At 41.5% G+C, this 17,952-nt stretch overlaps 1 protein-coding gene across 2 annotated transcripts in view; it reads right to left on the bottom strand.

Annotated features, from left to right (window-relative positions):
• Pde4b (phosphodiesterase 4B) overlaps nucleotides 1–17,952 on the bottom strand; it is a 604,839-nt gene that overhangs the window by 195,753 nt on the left and 391,134 nt on the right. For both annotated transcript variants that reach the window (XM_076934601.1, XM_076934602.1), the window contains one exon: nucleotides 4,303–4,497. In XM_076934601.1, coding sequence (XP_076790716.1) covers nucleotides 4,303–4,497 — 195 coding nt within the window. The remainder of the gene's footprint in view (nucleotides 1–4,302; nucleotides 4,498–17,952) is intronic.

The following is a 17,952-nucleotide window of genomic DNA, read 5'->3' on the forward strand; positions in this document are numbered from 1 at the left end:
TGAGGTACTCCTCAGTAGCGGGTCTTTATTATGGTAACTAGGCAGTTACCTAATTACCTTCTGCCTGTCTTCTGCCTGGTAACAATCTCTTTAAGATATGTATGGCTGCCCCTACTGCAGTCTGTAGGACTTACATTTCTATTGTATGGTAGTTACAAAATGCTTTCACAGACATTGCTGTGTGACAGAAGGAAGAGCCTAATTGTTAAGGAGTGATGTAGTTTTCTAGCATGTTGGCCAGGTGGAAAGCTTCCGTCTGCCTCATCCCACAAACATCCACTAAGTCTTGTCAGTCCCAACTTGCAAATATCTATCAATTGTCCATCAAGCTGTCTCTGCTGCCAGTCCCCGTTTTTGAGATTACATGCACAGGAGGACACAGCTGCCCCTAGCTGCTTATTTACTTATGTTCACTCTTCAGCTCCTGAGGTGGTTTTCAAGCCAGACACCTCTTGATGTTCTCCTTAAAGGACTTTTTGGAGTGCTGCTTGCCTACAGCACACAAAACAACTCCTAGGCCTTTCATGACAAGGGGGCTGTTGCCTCACCAGCCTCAGCCATCCCTCTAGCTAGCAAGCTGGTCAGTGCAGCCTTCTCCCACCCATACCTTCCAACCCTCCTAGCCTTTTTATCTCAGCTGGACCTCCTCCAATAGGCCATTCCATAGTCAGGCTTGCCAAAGTGTCCTGCAAGCCTCTCCAGTGTTGCCTTTATTTCTGAAGGTATTAACGTTACTAACTGGCTTATATATCCTTTAGATTTTGAAGGCACGAAAAGTGTCTTATTTATTCTCAATATGTTTACATGTAAGTAAATATTCACTGAAAGAAAGATTGAACATGATTCATATTACTAGCTGGAAAGGTAGGCATGTCATTGATTAATATGCTTATCTAGGGCCTTGTTTACTTTAAATCCTGGGTCTCTGGATTGCATTGCTATCTGAACATCTGGGGTTCAAGCCTGGTCCATGCCTCATGCTTTCGCCTTTAACTGCAAAAACAAAACAAAGCAAAACCAAACCAAACAAAACTGTATTCCTACCACAATGAGGCTATGGAGACTAAATGACTGTAAAGTATTTTAGCACATGGCATACAGGTAATGCTTCATCAATGTATAGTTTTACTTTCAGATAATTTAGACCATAAGGGAGAGGCCATGTCTTAACAGTCACGGCAAGCAACTGAAACATCTGTGGCTCAAACTTGAGTCTTTGATACCACATTGTGCTTTTTGGTCATCCATCAATAAACAGGTCTTAAATTTAAGTAGCCTACTAATTTTGCTTCTTATCCTAGTTTTTAGGTCTTATTTACCTCTAGAACACACATAGGCCTTTGCACATAGTGGTTTTTGAAAGGTCCCTGTCTGACCCCTTTGCACATGGGATGATCCGATGAGAAAAATATGGCGCCTCCTCCCCTGTGACTTTGCAGGTGGCTTGTGGAAACTCATTGTGGAGAGCAAAATTTCTGCCATAGTTTTTTGGAAGAAAAACCACCCCTTCTAATTTCTAGTAATTTGTGTTTCCTGAGAAACTTGTACCTTCCTGGGAAGGGTTTATCTTTATTATAAAAACATGCTCTTCCTACTTTTAATAATCTTATCTTTAAAGAGGGAATTTGCTCAATGGAAAGAGTGCTCTCTCTGCAAACAAATAATTAGTTTTAATCCCTGTCATCAACATAAAAAACTAGGCATGACTGAGTATGTCTATAACCCAAGTATCGATGGGTAGACACAGGCTGATCCCCAAAGCTCTCTGACCAGCATGGTTAACTCAAGCTGTGTCTCAAAGCAAAATGGCAGAGAACAGTAAAGAAAGACTCCTGACATTCTGATCTGGCCTCCACATGGTTATCTGTCTACTCATGTGCAACACACACACACACACACACACACACACACACACACACACACACACATTGTCACCCACAGATCTATGTATCACACACACACAGTTACCCACATACCCATGTGCATCACACACACACACACATACACACACACACACACACACACACACACCACAGTCAGCCACATATCCATGTGCATCACATACACACACAAACACACACATGTACACACAGGCACATAGTCATTCACATAACCATATGCATGCAACACAGACACATGCACACACATATTGTTACCCACATACTTATGTTCATACAACACACACACAAATATACATTGTCACTCACATAGCTATGTGTCACACACACACACACACACACACACGGTACGGGACTAGTAGAAATAAAAAGTTAAAAAGAACAATGCTAGATAATTTTCACACATAATTCTTGCTTGTCCAAAACTGAAGTTGGCAATATTGTATAGGTGCTAAAGGTAAGGGGATAGTTAAGTGGTCCGTAAATTTAAGTGGTCCGTAAACTATAAAGAGATAAATCAAGTGGCAGGGTTGTTGGACACAGAGTTATTCACAACGGTAGTTTCATAAGCCAGAGACAGAGCTGGCGTGTAAGTTTTAAATTATCTTCAAGTTTAAACTCTCCTATTATTTTTATTCCACATAAGGAAACAGGAGAATTTAACCTAGGGTTTAATTAGCCTCTTCTATAAAGGCTGTGTGAGCTGGAGACTCCTTGTGGGGTTTCGAATGAGCTTGGGAACTAGTAGAGTCAGAATTAATCCAGGAAATATATATATATAATCCAAAGCCAGCCTTTTGTTTGTAAAAGGGCCTGGGAATGGATCTATGCTTACTTTGAGTTCACTGCATTTCCCTTGCTCTCCCATGATAAAATCCAGACTACGTAGACTTGGCAGTGTCTACGGTTTGGATGTTAGGCTAACAGATAGCACGTGTAAAGAAACCTGGCCTTTAGCACATGCTCATTCAATGTGAGTTGCCTCCTGGGCCTCAGAGTTTAGTGTGCATGTGTGTGTCCCCCTTATGATTGGCAATTAGTAGTCTCCTTGAGAGCACACAGACTTTTGAGGAATGAGGTCTGGTTGTAATCCATCTGTGAATTTTCATATCGTTTTGTTCATTTTTAAAAAGCCCTGCAGCCTAGCACACTGCAAAGTATATAGGAGAGTCAATAGATTATTTTACAAGTAAGTAAAAAAAATGTGGATTTTGGCCCACTCACGATTGGAATGTTTTATAACTATATACTTCTCTGAAAAACAGATTTGTTTGTTTTTGTTTTTCTTACATGCATATAAGTGTTTGTCTGCATGTATATATGTATACCATATAGGTGCCCACAGAGGCCAGAAAGAGGCTGTTAGATCCCTTAGAACCAGAGTTTCAGATAATTATGGGCAACCATGTGGGTACTGGCAACCTATCCTGGGTCCTCTGCAAGAACAGCAAGTGCTGTTAATAGCTGAGCCAATTCTCTAGTCCCTAGTCTAGACTACTTTCAATAAAAGCTGCCGGCAGAGGGACTCGGCAAAAATATTTTCCTACTGCTAACTTTAAGACATTCCTTTTATAAGAAGGTGAATCTTTTGGGGTTTGTTTTTAACAGAGGACAAGAACCTAGTGGACTTTTCCAGACTGAAGATTTTAGGGACTTATTTATACTTTCATAACATACAGTGTTAAAAATGATTGAGTATGTGCCCAGAAACCTTTTAAGTCATGGCTTTCAACAACCAATTTTATTTGGGTTCAGAAACTTAAGCAAACAGGCGATACAAACCCTTTGTCATTCTTTAAATAATAATAATAATAATAATAATAATAATAATAATAATAATAATAATAATAAAAACCCCAGCTATCTGCAATTAGTATGAGCCAATCAAAAATATTGTTTGTGCTTTTGCTGCTCTGTGTCTCTCCAAGGAGCCAGGTGATTGGTAAGTATGATGGTGAAGTTTCAAAGAGGAACATGGTCATGTGGCTGGGTGACCCCTTAGCTAAATGTCACTGAGTAAAGGCCAGTGAGTGAGTCTGGCAAACAACCACCATTTTTGTTGTAGCCCAAGGCCCCATACATCCATATATTTAAGTATAATTTGCCAAAGATATTAAGGTTTTTTTTCATTCCATAAACAATTTAACAGTTCAGGAAATAAACCCAATGAAAGTTTTCAGATAACAGACATGAGCTAGACACGCTTGAGGTTTTCGGTTTGTTTTCTTTGTACCCCATGGGAACCCTAGCAATATTCCACAAGTCCTTAAGATGGCTGTCTTTGTAACCTGTTCAATTTCTCTCCTGCCTCCATTGGGATGGCAACAGTTGTTGCTGCTGCTGCTTCGGTAGGGTCAAGAGTGAGGCTGAAACCCGGTGAGGGAACGGGAAGGGTTTTACTTACTGCTCGCTGGGGAGTGATGAGTTTCTTGACATCGCTTTTGGTGACAAGTCATAGTCACTGTCGGATCTGTAGAGAAAAGACTCCCTGCGTTGGCTGTGCCCAGGAAAGGCGGCATGAAGTACCAGTCCTGAAGAAGAGCTGGCTTGAGGGTCCAGTGGGCTCCGGCCTGGAGAAGGGCCATTTTCCACATCAAAGCTTAAAAGGAAAGCAGAAAAGTCTGGTCAGTTGAGAATTGCAGAGGACAGTTCACATATATGGAGAACGTACAGGTGGCAGGCACTGTGTGCCAGGCTCACCCTGCAAAGTTTTGCAGAGAGTTTTAGTCTATAGCACAAGTCTTGGTTGCAGTCCTTCCTGTTTTGTCCATAGAAAGCCAAGTTCCACAAACTCCACTCATTACCCAGGTTTACTATTAATAGATAGTGACCCAGAATTTGGACCCAAGGGCAAAGCTTATGACCTCTCCACAGACTGACCAACTGTCACAGATTCAGAATGAATAGCAGAAAATAAATAAATAAAGTTGTTGACAACGAGCAACTCCAGAGGGAGGCACCTAGCACAGCTCTAGGTGTCAGACAAAAATATCATGGGAAGGCAGCTTCCTAGCTGGAAGAATTCTTCCTTACATAAATACCAGCCTCATTAAAGAATCCAATTTGCATATTTCTAAATGTTTTGGGAACAAAGTGTTACCCTGAAAACACTGGCTGTCTGATTAGAGAGGCCCAGCCTGATATTTAATATTCATATGTAAATTTAGCCACATAAATGACTTAATTAATCTGATAACACCAAATTACTGTCCCAGGCTGCTGAGTTGGGGCTCTGGAGAAGAATACCATCATAGGCTGCCACAGCAGAGGGCCAGGGAGATTCTGATCAGTGCCCCTTACCCAGGGAAGGTGCCTTCAAGCCCAGTGCTATTTTAGAAGCTTGGTATCTTGAACATAAACAAGATCTATGTGGGTTTTGTGTCTTGTTTCTGCCCCAGCCTCCTGCCACCCTAGAGCAGTGTGTCCTTCCCAAGTTTGCTCTAACCATCCTGATGTTTTTCTTTCTGGATGCACAGCTCCACTTAGCTTCAAAAGGACAGAGACCACCTTCCCCAGTTTCTCTCAAACATTCACTGACCCCCTATTGCCTCTTTACTGAGTGACTGTGGAAGAGGCATGGGGAATGGGGAATGGGGATGGTCTTTTATCCAGTTCAGCTTCCTTTATGTTTACCTAGCTGCCACAATCCTCTCAGAAATCCCAATCTGCTCTCTCTGTGTGTGTGTTTTGCTTATATTTCTTAAATTTACAAGGTGCTTTCTGGTATATTATTTCATCAAGCCCCACACGTTCTGCAAGCTATATGATCTGATTCTATTACATTGAAGGTAAATAAGACAAAGAAAAACAAACATCAATATCTTGTTTAAAGAAACATGCTAGATTACTAGTTACTCTGTACTCATTGAGATGGAGGGGCTACATCCTAATACCGTCAGCAGACGTCTGAAGAAACATATGGCAGCCGGCTCCATATGCACTGTTTTTACCTATATGGATACACTGATGATAAAGTTTGTAAATCAACCACAGCAAGAGATTCACATCAACTATGACGAAGACAATCCTAAACTGTACTGTAGAAATGGAGACAGAGCCCTGTGGATATAAATTCTTTGTGTGAAAACACAGAGATCAGATTCTGGAGCTGAAGCACCTCTGTGAAAAAGTAGGTGAAGAGTCACAGCTGTAATTCCAGCACTGGAAGTACAGAAGCGAATCCTGAAAGCTCATTGGCCAGCTAGTCTGTGCACATCAGTGAAGCCCAGGTTTGCTGCCATACCCTGGGACAAGAAATAAGGCACAGAGTTCTTTTTTTTTTTTTTTTTTTAATTCTTTTCTTTCTTTTTGTTTTTCTTTTTTTTTCCCAATTCGCTTTTATTCCATTTTAATTACATGCAAGTATTAAGGTCAGTTCTAGGTTGGGGAACTAGCAATACAATAGATACAAATAGTCAAGGAACAAGCAAGACCATAAACACAAATATTCAAAGAACAAGCAAGGCAATAAACTTAAGTCCCAAGATCACTGTTTCTAAGAGCTTATCAGGATGACCAACATATCTGAGCCTACTTTCCTGTCCTAGCCCAAAGTCATTTTCATGCCTGAAGGCTACTTCTTTGTTCTAGCCTAAGATTTAGATTCCTGCCTGAAATTACTTCTTTGTTCTAGCCTAAGATTTAGATGGCAAGGCAGAGAGTTCTTAAGGAAGACATTTAATGTGGACCCCTGTCCTGCACAAGCATGTGTACACATGTGTCTACATGAATATACACTCACATATATTCACACACATGAATTTATTGAGATAAGAAATACTGTGATAAATGCTATTTAAAACTCATGAACTGTTTATTTCAAGACTTTTCCATTTCAAAGTTTTGAGCCATCTTTGATGACGGACAACTGAAAGCATACAAAGACCATAGACAGGCAGAACTAACCTAGTTGCCAGATGAAACACTGGAAGGCCCGTTTTCCCACTCCGTGTCTTTACAGCTATTCTCTTTCTTGGTTCCATAATGGCATGCTGGGTAATGGAATGCCATTTCTCTTCTAACAAAAGTTGTAGTTGGTATATGGGAGTCAGTCTATGACTACTCTTGAATGATCCTCCGGGGACACAAAGTGCCATCTTCAATAAGCCAGAAAGAAACAGCAGACTGCCTTGAGCTCCGGTTTCCCTTGGAATCAGATGAGGGAGTATGGTGCCACCGTAGAGACTGTTGATCAAAGTTGCTTTCAGACTCCATACAAAGTCTGGTAGGAAGCAGCACATGAGGATCCCTGGGGGAAGAGCCAAGCAGGTGCTGCAGCCACTTACTATGTACCAGGGCTTACAAGACTCCACAGATGGGCCTTCTCAGAAGCCCAGTGGTCTGGGGTGGGCACCTTCCCAAGGCTGCAGACAGGAGTGTAATCCTTTGAAGTTGCTTTCTTGCAAGCCTGCCTGGCTTGTACTTCATAACAAGTGGAAATATAATGAAGCACATTGCAAACTTGCCTTAGATGAGGTCTCTACTAGCTGTTGAGAAACTAAACTGTTCCTTTATAACAAGGATTCTTTGTGACCCACAAATCCTGTAAAACCTGTATGTCCAGATTCTGTCTGTGAACTTTTCACTCACACACACACACACACACACACACACACACACACACACTTATGTATGTTATATATAAATATATAATATTTATTTGTATGTGTATGGGTATTTATCTGTTCATATGTCTTGCATTACATACAGGCCCCTTCCCCTGGAGGCCAGAAGAGAGGGGAGTTACAGATGGCTGAAAGCTACTGTGTGGGTGCTGGGAATCGAACCTGCGACCTCTGAAAGGGTAGCTGGCCCTCTTAACCACTCAGATATCTCTATAACCTTCTGAACTCTTCTTAGTGGCAAAGAGAGCAGGTTCTTATAAAGGTGAAACTGGGATTAGCCAAAGCCTACAGTTGGAGTGAATGTCTAAATTCCATGTATAATTGTATTATTATTATTATTATTATTATTATTATTATTATTATTATTCATTTTGGTGTACATCTTCATAGCCCTTCGATGCTAAACCAGCAGAATATTTTTTAAGTGTGGCTATACAGCCACTGTCTTAAGCTCCAGTATCGGGAAGACCAAAAGATTAGTGTTTGGGATGCTAGGCAGTTTCTAGCTTGAGTGTTTTGCTCAGTACTCATGTGATATCACTGCCTATTATGGCTGTCAAGGCTCTCTGTACATATACCAGCATCTGGTATAGGGACTCTTAGGACTTTTTCCATGAGTTTTCAAGTAGGGCTCATGTGTCTTCCTTCTCTCAGCCTTCCCGCTGTGCAGAGGCTAAGTCCATAAAACAGTAGCAGGAGAAAGTGAGGTAAGGGGGAGGGAGGGGGGAGGGAGGGGGGAGGGAGGGGGAGGGAGAGGGGAGGGAGGGGTGCTCTGTCACACTTATGAAGCACTTCTGGCAGACACTAGATTCCTTCCCACACAAACTCTTTCCTCTTTGGTTTTCTTTTCTTTTTTCTTTATCCTCTAACCCAGTAGCCTAAACTCAAAAGAGAGCTTGCTGGAATTCAGAAGAAGCCAGGAAGAGGTCTCAGTTGCAGGGAAGCAGTCTCAGGGAGACAGACAGTCTTTTATATTCCCTGGGGCACTGTTTCAAAGCAACCAGCACAGATGTACTGCTTGGGAACAAACGTGAATCACCAACCAGACACCAGCCCCAGTCACAGCAAAAATTAGTGGGCAGACATCACAATACATCCTTCAGATTGAGGGAGTAAGGGGCAGCGTTGGCCAAGAGAAAGACTGAAGGAGGCCTTAACAAGTGAAATGAATATACCATGCAAATCAGAATACAATCAGGGAAAAGAGTGAACCTACAAAGGCAGAAGCAAACACATAAACAGGGACATTATTTATTTAGGGCATTTGCTGTCTCTGCCTTAATCAGGACACACATTTCATCTTTAGGCTTCTTTACATTCAAATATTATATAAGCAGTACAAGAAAGCTCAATAAAACATAGTCAGGAGAAGAAAAGTGCCATAGCTAGCAGTTCAGCATTTTCTATCCACGTATGTATATGTGTACAGTATGTATGTGAGTGGGTGGGTGAATGATGTTCGTGTATCTGTTGGGGGAAAGGTGTACCCACCATCACATGCATGCAGAAGCCAGAGGTCAATGGAAGATGTCTTTCTCAACTGTTCTCTACTTACCAGGAGACTTGTTGACTTGGCTAGATTTCTGGATGGTAAGCTCCAGGGCTCTGCTGGTCTCCACCCCTCCTCTACTCTAACAATGCAATTACAGACACATACAGCTTCTTCGGCTAGGTTTTACATTAGTTCTGAGGCTCTGAACTCAGGACCTTATCTCTCCATGGCAAGCAAACTACTAGCTGAACTGTCTTCCCAGCCTCCATCTGAACATTTTTCGTATTGATTTGAATATTGATTTTTATAAGGTTTTACCATTCACTGTGGCTTCTAGAATTACAACTTCCTATGTACTACTTAATTGTTCTTCCAGCAGCTGTACCACAATTTTCAGAACACATTCTCTTACATTTGGTGACTGTATTTGTGATTCCAAGTAGTACTGATGCTGGTGTAGTTAAGGTTGCAGATACTTGAACATCTATCATCCATGAAGTTATGTTGGCATTTCAGGTGAATGTGGAGGTTGCCATTCATACATTTCTGGTTCTGTGAATAGCCATATGCTTGTATGAAAGAGGTTGTCCATGTCTAACATGTGAATTGGTTAAAGATACCTTTCTTCTAGGACAAGAGACCCATCCTAGCTGTCTTGCTTACCCATTTCCAGTGCTCTGTATGTAGCCCCTCTACTGGGTTGGGCCCACTTCTTCTAGCCCCATTGGCATCCCTACACAGCCAAGGGATTTTTTCCAATATCTAATGCTTTAACATTTTTTTTTGTCTGCTTTGTAGTGGGAGATCTCAGCTCCTCGGGCAGTGGTGGCAGATGAGGCTATGCATGACAAGTGACATTTCTGGAACTGGCAGCCTTTCCCACTGCTGCCTCCAGTCCAAGACTCCTTTCTCACATCATCTTGGATCACTCTTTCCAGTGATCCTCTCTGGCACCACAGTGCCAAACTGATGCCCATCCCATCCTGTTCCAAACCCCAAAGATGTGGGTGCTTAGGTCCCTTTTATGAAATGGCATAGGACTGACATATAATCTCCACACCTCCTCCTGTGTAACTCCAATCACTGTGGGGCTTACTTATCATATAAAATGCAATGCATGTTTCAGATACACAGTTGACATACTCTATTCTTTAAGGCATGGTAAGAAAATAAAATCTATACATGTTTGCTACAGATACATATTTCCAAACTATTTTGTAGCCACGATTGACTTCATCCTCAAACCTATGGATGTGCTGGACTAACTATAGCATGAGAGTACTTACAGGTCTCTGTTTAATTATCCATTTGTTTAAATGCTTCCCAACACATTGTCATAGTTAAGAGAGGAAATATTACCTGTTTTTGTATCCCAGATACTTGGGTCAGAATCTTGCAAACAACAGATTCTTTAAAAAAAAAATGTTGCCTGAACCAATTAAAAAATACTGCAACGCACAGAAGAATATTTCTCTTGGCTTCTTTCTTCTTCTCACTCCCTACCCTTACCCCAGTCATCTTCAGCATCAACTACTGTTGTTGCCTTCAAATGGATCTATAAAGAATGTGACTTTACTTGTCAGTTGTATGTGGTAATGATGTAAGAATAAAATCTGAAAGAAACACAGTTGTGTTTTTCTTAAAACAAGACTGCTGTGCATCACACTACCAGCTTCAATACCCTCCTCATCTTTTTGCTTTGTGATAAAAGCGGGGTCATCCTCTGCTCACACTTCCTCTGACAGTGGCTCTTCTCATCCCTTGGAATCTTTGCTAAGCCAGCTCTGGGCTAGTGACAGGAAGGAGCCAGCAGATGGCAGAAGGTACCACTGTTTCTCATAGTTTTCTGGCCTCCAATTTAAGCAAGGCTGGAAGGGAGATAAGAAGTCAACTTCCTGAGCCCAGAAGGAAAAATCAGAGATAAAGAACAGAAGTGCAAAGTGTACATGAAGCCTTTGATTAAACCGAGAGCAGCTCTGCCTTCAGGAATTCAAGCTGAACTAGGAGGTCAGAGAATGGCCTTCCATTGTCCCTAGGGGGATGCTTTCTTGACTCCCAATTACCTGTGCAAGCCCAATGTCTGTAATGAAGAATTATAAAGCAGAGTCCTAGGAATAGGTCATTTCTGAATCAGTGGAAACATTCTTTAGCTGAGTTCCTTTGACTAATTCTAACAAATCTTCCCACTGGAAAGACAAACTCTATGAGAAAAATAAAAAAGATTTAAACTCCCAGGTCAGCAGAGCTGCACACTGCCCTGGGGAAGGAGCTCTGCTTTTTCCTTTGCTGTCTTTTTAAAAAATGACTCACCAAGCATCATCTGCATCATTGAATCCTCACAGTTTGCTAGACTTATTCTTTGTGACCTATTTGAAAGAGGGAAAGAATGAAGGCTCTAAAGTATAAAACTTCAGTTGAAGTGACTATATATATATATATATATATATATATATATATATATATATATTGTTGTATAATCTGTGCCCTAGGTCCTTTCCTCCACCAGGCATTCTTGACTCAGAGTTTGTCATGTTGGACTGTGTTCCTCAGCTTCATGATCTCTCTTCCTCTAGACCACAGGTCCTAGAAGCAAGACTTATGCCTTAATTCATTTCTGTATTTCTAGAGCCTGGAGCTGACTCTCATATCAGAACACACACATACATGGTTGTTGAATGAATGCAAGAATCCCACAGTTGACATCTCTTATATGACAGGCCAATCTACTTGGGCTAAAATATTTGTCAGCTAAAGACCACAGTGGAGTACTTGAGTAGAGCTGCTCTGATCCTCTGACATTAACCTTCCTTCCCCATCCTCCCTGCAACACCATGAGAATGCCATCCTAGGAGCGAGTCAGTGTCTATAGTTTGTATAGAGGCTATGTACATGTGGGAATGTTGTTCACAAAAACTACTGTTTGTTAGTGTTCTATTAGAAAATATTTTCCAGTTTATACTTAGATTAATATCTTCAAACACTTGTCTATCATTTGAAAAGAAAAAAAAATAACCATTTACCCATTTCCTTCAGTAGTTACATTGAGCAGTACGGCACTGTGCTGTCTGGTCCTGTAGAAGGGAGGCTAGACAGCCGCCCCTCTGCTCACAGTAACAGAGATCCACGTTTAGAGAAGCAAGCAGTGGCTTTCCTACTGAAAAGCCTAACTGTACAAAATCACAGACAGAATGATGAGTTCATGCCCTAGTCAGAGAAGAACTTCTCTGGGCACAGTGACAATAGACTCGTGCAATTCTGCCTTGAGAATCCACTTCTAAAGTCCATGACTCTCCTTCCAGGCACCACGAGAGTCAAGTGGTCGCTCATCTGCATTCTTAGAAGCAGCTTCCTAGTGATTTATTTTTCTTCCCCAGGAGTTTTGAAAATTACATTAATTGTCAATAATTTCACATAGACTTTACCAGGGATAGTGCTGGAATGCAGAAGAGCTCTGGCTCTGGGCATCTGGCTTCTAGTGCCCACTCTGTAGGGAATAGGCTGAAACTCCCTGTACTCCGACCCCACACTTCATTACAAAGTGAATCTGTGAGGGAAAAGATCTCTGGGGTGCCCCTAAGATGAGACATTTTCCTGACAGAAAAAGATTGGTTTTCAAGTGTGGATTTGTAGTAATGGTGACAATAGACATTCAGCAAACACTTATTAGCACCCTCTCTAAGGTAAGACAAGGCATGGCTCTTACCCTGTGATCAGTGCAATATAAAAAAGGGTCCCTGAGGGAAGAATTAGCAATAGATAATCATAATAGCAATGGCATTTGTAGATAATAAATGCTATGAAAAACAAAAGCTCAATAGTGTGGTGAGCAGGTCCACCCTGTATGGTTAAGAACCCTCTATAGCCTCCCCACAGAGGCAGCGTCTATTTTTCTCAGATGGTACTGTCTGAGCTAAGATAGGGCAGGGGTAGTGACAGGGTACTATTGGATCTTTACATCTCTTCATTTTCACACTCACTTTTTACTGAAGAACTTGGTTGGATGATAGTTGGGTTTACCTTTTGCAATGATTGCTAAGTTGCTGAGTTAGCTTTTCTCATGTTTTTCCTCTTGTTTGAGCTTTACCACATGTATCAATATCCAGGTGTTTATTTGTGTCTATCAGAGAATCTGTCCTATGTGACTCTTCTCTACTTTTATACACACTCACATACTTACACACATACATGAATACACACACACAAACACACACACAGAGAGAGAGACAGAGAGAGACAGAGACAGAAAAAGAGACAGAGAGACAGAAACATGATCAATCTAACACAAAAGTGTAGTCATGATATAGTCCCAAGAGTAAATTCTAAACTTCTTTCATGGTCCCTGACCACATCTGCTCATACCACCTTTCCTCTATTCTGTAGAATTCAGCCTCAGACTGCTCTGATTGAAGACTGGGCCAAACCCTAGTTCAAGGACAGTGTTAAATAATGATTTGTTGATGAATGAATAAACTCTGGCTTCTCACCCTGCTTAACCTTTTGCTCTTTGTGTGATCATTTTCCTTATTCTCTAGCCTTCTATTAAGTTACCTACTAGACAGTGTCTTTCTCAAACTACTGTGTAAGCAGCCCACCTTCCCCACAGCACCTCTCATAGCTCTGTGCCATTTTTATTTATTTATTTTTTTTCAAAATAGGCTTCCGTTCTTATCAACTCTAAACCCAGTAAGGCAATCTATTGCACTTGCCAATGGCTTAACTAGCAGTGCCTGACATTTGTCTAGGACACAGCACCAGTTCTGAACAGCGTCCTGTTCTGTGGATTAATGAATAACTGAATACAAGTGATGCTCTTGGTAACTCCCAAACACCAAGCTTACTAGCTTCTTGGGCTTTCATTCATTTGGGGAGGGGCTGTCTTACCTATTTCCTAACTAAGTGAGCTTCCACACAAATTCTAAAGCAATTCAAATCTCAAACAAAACTTGACCTTTTCTTCAGTCTCTTCTTCATTTTTTTGCACCTGTGATTCCTTTAGACAGGAACAATTCTGAGTTAAAGATTTTGAGAAAGGTGGATGGCCCCATCCCTCAACTGAAGGCCATGTCTATCTACTGGAGGTGGTCTCTTTAGAGACTGTCCCACCTTGGCATCCATCCCATTCACAGATACCAAACCTGACACTACTGCTGATGCCAGAAAGTGCTTACAGACAAGAGCTTAGTATAGCTGTCCTCCGAGAGGCTCTGACAGTACCTAAGACAGATGCAGATACTCACAGCCAACCATTGGACTGATCTCAGGCACCACAAATAGAAGAATTAGGGGATGGATGGAAAGAGCTGAAGGAGATTGCAACCCCCTAGGAAGAACAACAGTATCAACTAAGGGACCCCTCAAAGCTCCCAGGGACTTAATCACCAACCAAGGAATATACATAAGTCCGTCCATGGCTCCTGCTACATATACAGCAGAGGACTGCCTTATTTGGTATAAGTGTGAGGGGAGATACTTGGTCCTGTGAAGGCTTGTTACCCCAGAGAAGGGGGATGCTATAGGGGTGAGGTGGGAGTGGGTGGGTGGGGAAGTACCCTCTTAGAGGTAAAGGGAAGGGGGGATGGAGTGGGGGAGTTGTGGAGGGGACACCAGGAAGGGGGACAACATTTGAAATGTAGATAAAATAATTAATAAGAGGAAATTTAAAAGGTTGATAGAAATTTTGTCACAGATTTGAAACACTTTTTGTGGTTATTACTGTGGGTTGGTTTTGAAAATGAGATTATTTTCCTGTTAGGCATCAGAAGCCATTGGCCTTTCAGAGGCACTGGAAAAATGAGGGGTCGGTCTGAAAGCTGTGTTCCCAATCCTGCTTGAAAATGCCATTGCTTAGCATTTAAGGGGTTTTATTTTTTAAATTACTTAATATATTCTCTCTGGGATAAACAGGCCACATATCTCCTTTTTAGTTGAGGTAGAAGGGTTGGAAGGTGTGGCAGTAATTCAAATAATAATCATGAAATTGGAAATCAATGCCTCAGCCGCCACTCTGCAGAGCCCTTAATAGTGTTTACGTCAGTTAACATCTGGCCCCCAAATGTTATCAGTCTTGAGCTCTGCACCTGCAGACAGCCTGACATTTGGATTTGAAATATGTGCTTTGGGAGAAAGATGCAGAGAGGAAAGCCGGAGGAAAAAAGACATGAGATCAAATGGAAAAATGAGATTCCAAAGTTGCTTCTTCTTTCTTAGGCAGCCTGGGCAGAAAAACTGCACTTCTTTCCCCCAAGATGCTGAGAACTTTGAGTGTACACTGAGTGTACCCCACCAGGTGCTTCGTACTCAATAAGTCACCCCCATTTCAAAACCCTCATCTCATTGTGAGGAAGGAGGGAACCTTTTACAAGGTTCCCTTTTTATTTAAAACTTTTAGGCTGTGTAGAATGATTTCCCTGCATACAGTCTATGTACCACCTGCATGCCTGGTGCCTGCAGAGGCCAGAAGAGAGCATTTTATGCCCTGGAACTAGAGTTACAGGTGGTTGTGAGCTGTCTGATGTGAGTGGTAGGAACAGAACCCAGGTCCTGGACAAGAGCAGCAGATGCTTTTAACTGCTCAGTCTAGACTACTTCTGAGGGATGTGGAAACTTAAATTCAGAAGGTTTATGTGTAACTTGATGACAAGCATTCAGTTCTTTGATGATAGGGCCTGAATTTAAGCCTGTGTTGATTGAATATGTTAACTAACTGGTCACCTTTAAACATCTATTCTGGTTTCTTGCTTCTACAACTGGGTTTCATGGCTTTATAGGAGGTCAGCCTCTGTGTGCTCAACTCTGTTCTCTCCACCTCAGGACACACTCTCTCTTTCTTGTATCATCATCTCCAGTTTGTATACCAGCAAACTGAACTGGAAGATCTCTATCTAAACAAACCTACCCCCACCCTCACCAAATGACATCCATGAATTCCACTGGAATCATGAAAATTAAAGACCTTAATCACCCATAAACCAAAAATTTAAGGAGTGGTAGAGAAAAATACTTTTTGCTGAAAGAAACACTGGATGAAAATCTAGTTCTACACAAAAGATCATTGAGTAAAATGTAAACATTTTAAGGTGTACTGTGAGGTTCACGTGTGTGTGTGTGTGTGTGTGTGTGTGTGTGTGTAAGTAAATTATATGACAACACAGGCATAGAGTCAAAGAAGGGGGACGTGGAAACACTATGAAAGATGTTTATAGTATCTATGAGATGGTATCATAACACTTTTACTTAGACTCTCGTAAGCTATTTTACTATAAATCTTACACTCATCATTATTTTTTAAATGATAAGTCATAGTTAATAAAGTAATGAAAGAGGAAAGTGGCAGCATAAAGTAGACAAGTTTTCAAAATGGAACTGAAAAAAACAAAATACAGGGAATTGAACTAAATTTTGCCCAAGTACATATTTCTTTTGCAGAGTCCTTTGGGGTAAGTGAGTAATGAACAGACTGGGTTGAATCTCACCAGGTCCAGCAGCCAAGCCTTGGGCAATCAGAACTGCCATCAAGAAACTAGAGCACACTCAAATAAGGCAAAAGCCAGGTGTGTACAATCAGGCCATTCTGATCTCACTTCTGTTCTTTGTCCACAAAAGCTACCCAGCCAGACTATGTAGTGGAGCCCCCCTGACTTTGCAGAAGGCTGTTCTTAATTAATTAAAATCTGTTAAAAGGACAGATAAATAAGATGAACAGAGAACAAACAATAGGTTCAAACCTGACCATGGTGATGATATCTTCAAGATAAAATCATCCATGTTCTACAATGAAAGGGCAAACATTTCCAGGATAGTGTGAAAAATGTCTCAGAGACTGCTCCACCTGGGGATCCATCCCATGTGCAGTCACCAAAGGTAGATGCTGATGTAAATGTCAGGAAGTGCATGCTGATAGGAGCCTGATACAGCTGTCTCCTTAGAGGTCTGCCAGAGTCTGACATATACAGAGGCAGATGCTCACAGCTAAACATTGAACTTATCATGGGGTTCCCAATGGAGAAGTTAGTGAGAAGACTGAAGGAGCTGAAGGGGTTTGTGGCCCTATGGGGAGAGCAACAATACCAACCAACCAGAGCTCTCAGGGCATAAACCACCATCCTGGGAGCACATAGGGAGAGACCCATAGTTTCAGCTGTATATGTAGGGGAGGATGGCCTTGTCAGGCATAGGTGGGAGAGGAAGTCCTTGGTCCTGTGAAGGCTGGATGCTCCAGAGTGAGGGGATTTGAGGGTGGGGAAGAGGGAGTGGGTGGGTGCAATCCTCATGGAGGCAGGAGGAGGGGGGGATGGGATATGGGTTTCTGGGTGGGTGGGGGAAATGGGGAAGGGGGATAACATCTGAAATGTAAATAAAATATCCAATAAAAATTAATCTAAAAAAATGAAAAAAGGAAAAACGTGTCTCAACTACAATACAGCTTCAAATAAGCCACTCTATATAGGGAGACAGAACCAGGGTCAGAGGAAAAATTTACAAAGAAATGTACCAAGATAAAAATAACAGGATGCAGTAAGAATTGTTGAATTTATACAAACAAGTAGGGTTTCATGGCTTCCATATAGTCTGGGTCGAAGAGGGTAAAATCTTAATGATTAAAGAAGAAATCTGCATGGATTATAGAGCAATCCTAAATATTTATGCAACTCACAACAATTTTAAAATACATGAGGCAAGACAGATAGACTAAGAAGAAAGGGAAAAAAAAATCAGTGATTGATAAATGGAGGCACAGTAACCTAGAGTAGACAAGGAAAAACCATGGATAACACCGCCCATTTCGACTAATTGACACTGGTAAAGACTGCAGCTAGCAATGCTGGAATACAGCATCTTTCCAAGTGTGCATGGAACATTAACCAAGATAGATGATCTACTGGGCAATAAAATAAGTCTGGGTAACTTAAAAAATAGTCAAGCCATGCAAAGTTTGTTC

This window comes from Arvicanthis niloticus, chromosome 5 (genome assembly GCF_011762505.2).
Source record: "Arvicanthis niloticus isolate mArvNil1 chromosome 5, mArvNil1.pat.X, whole genome shotgun sequence".
Classification (NCBI taxonomy): domain Eukaryota; kingdom Metazoa; phylum Chordata; class Mammalia; order Rodentia; family Muridae; genus Arvicanthis; species Arvicanthis niloticus.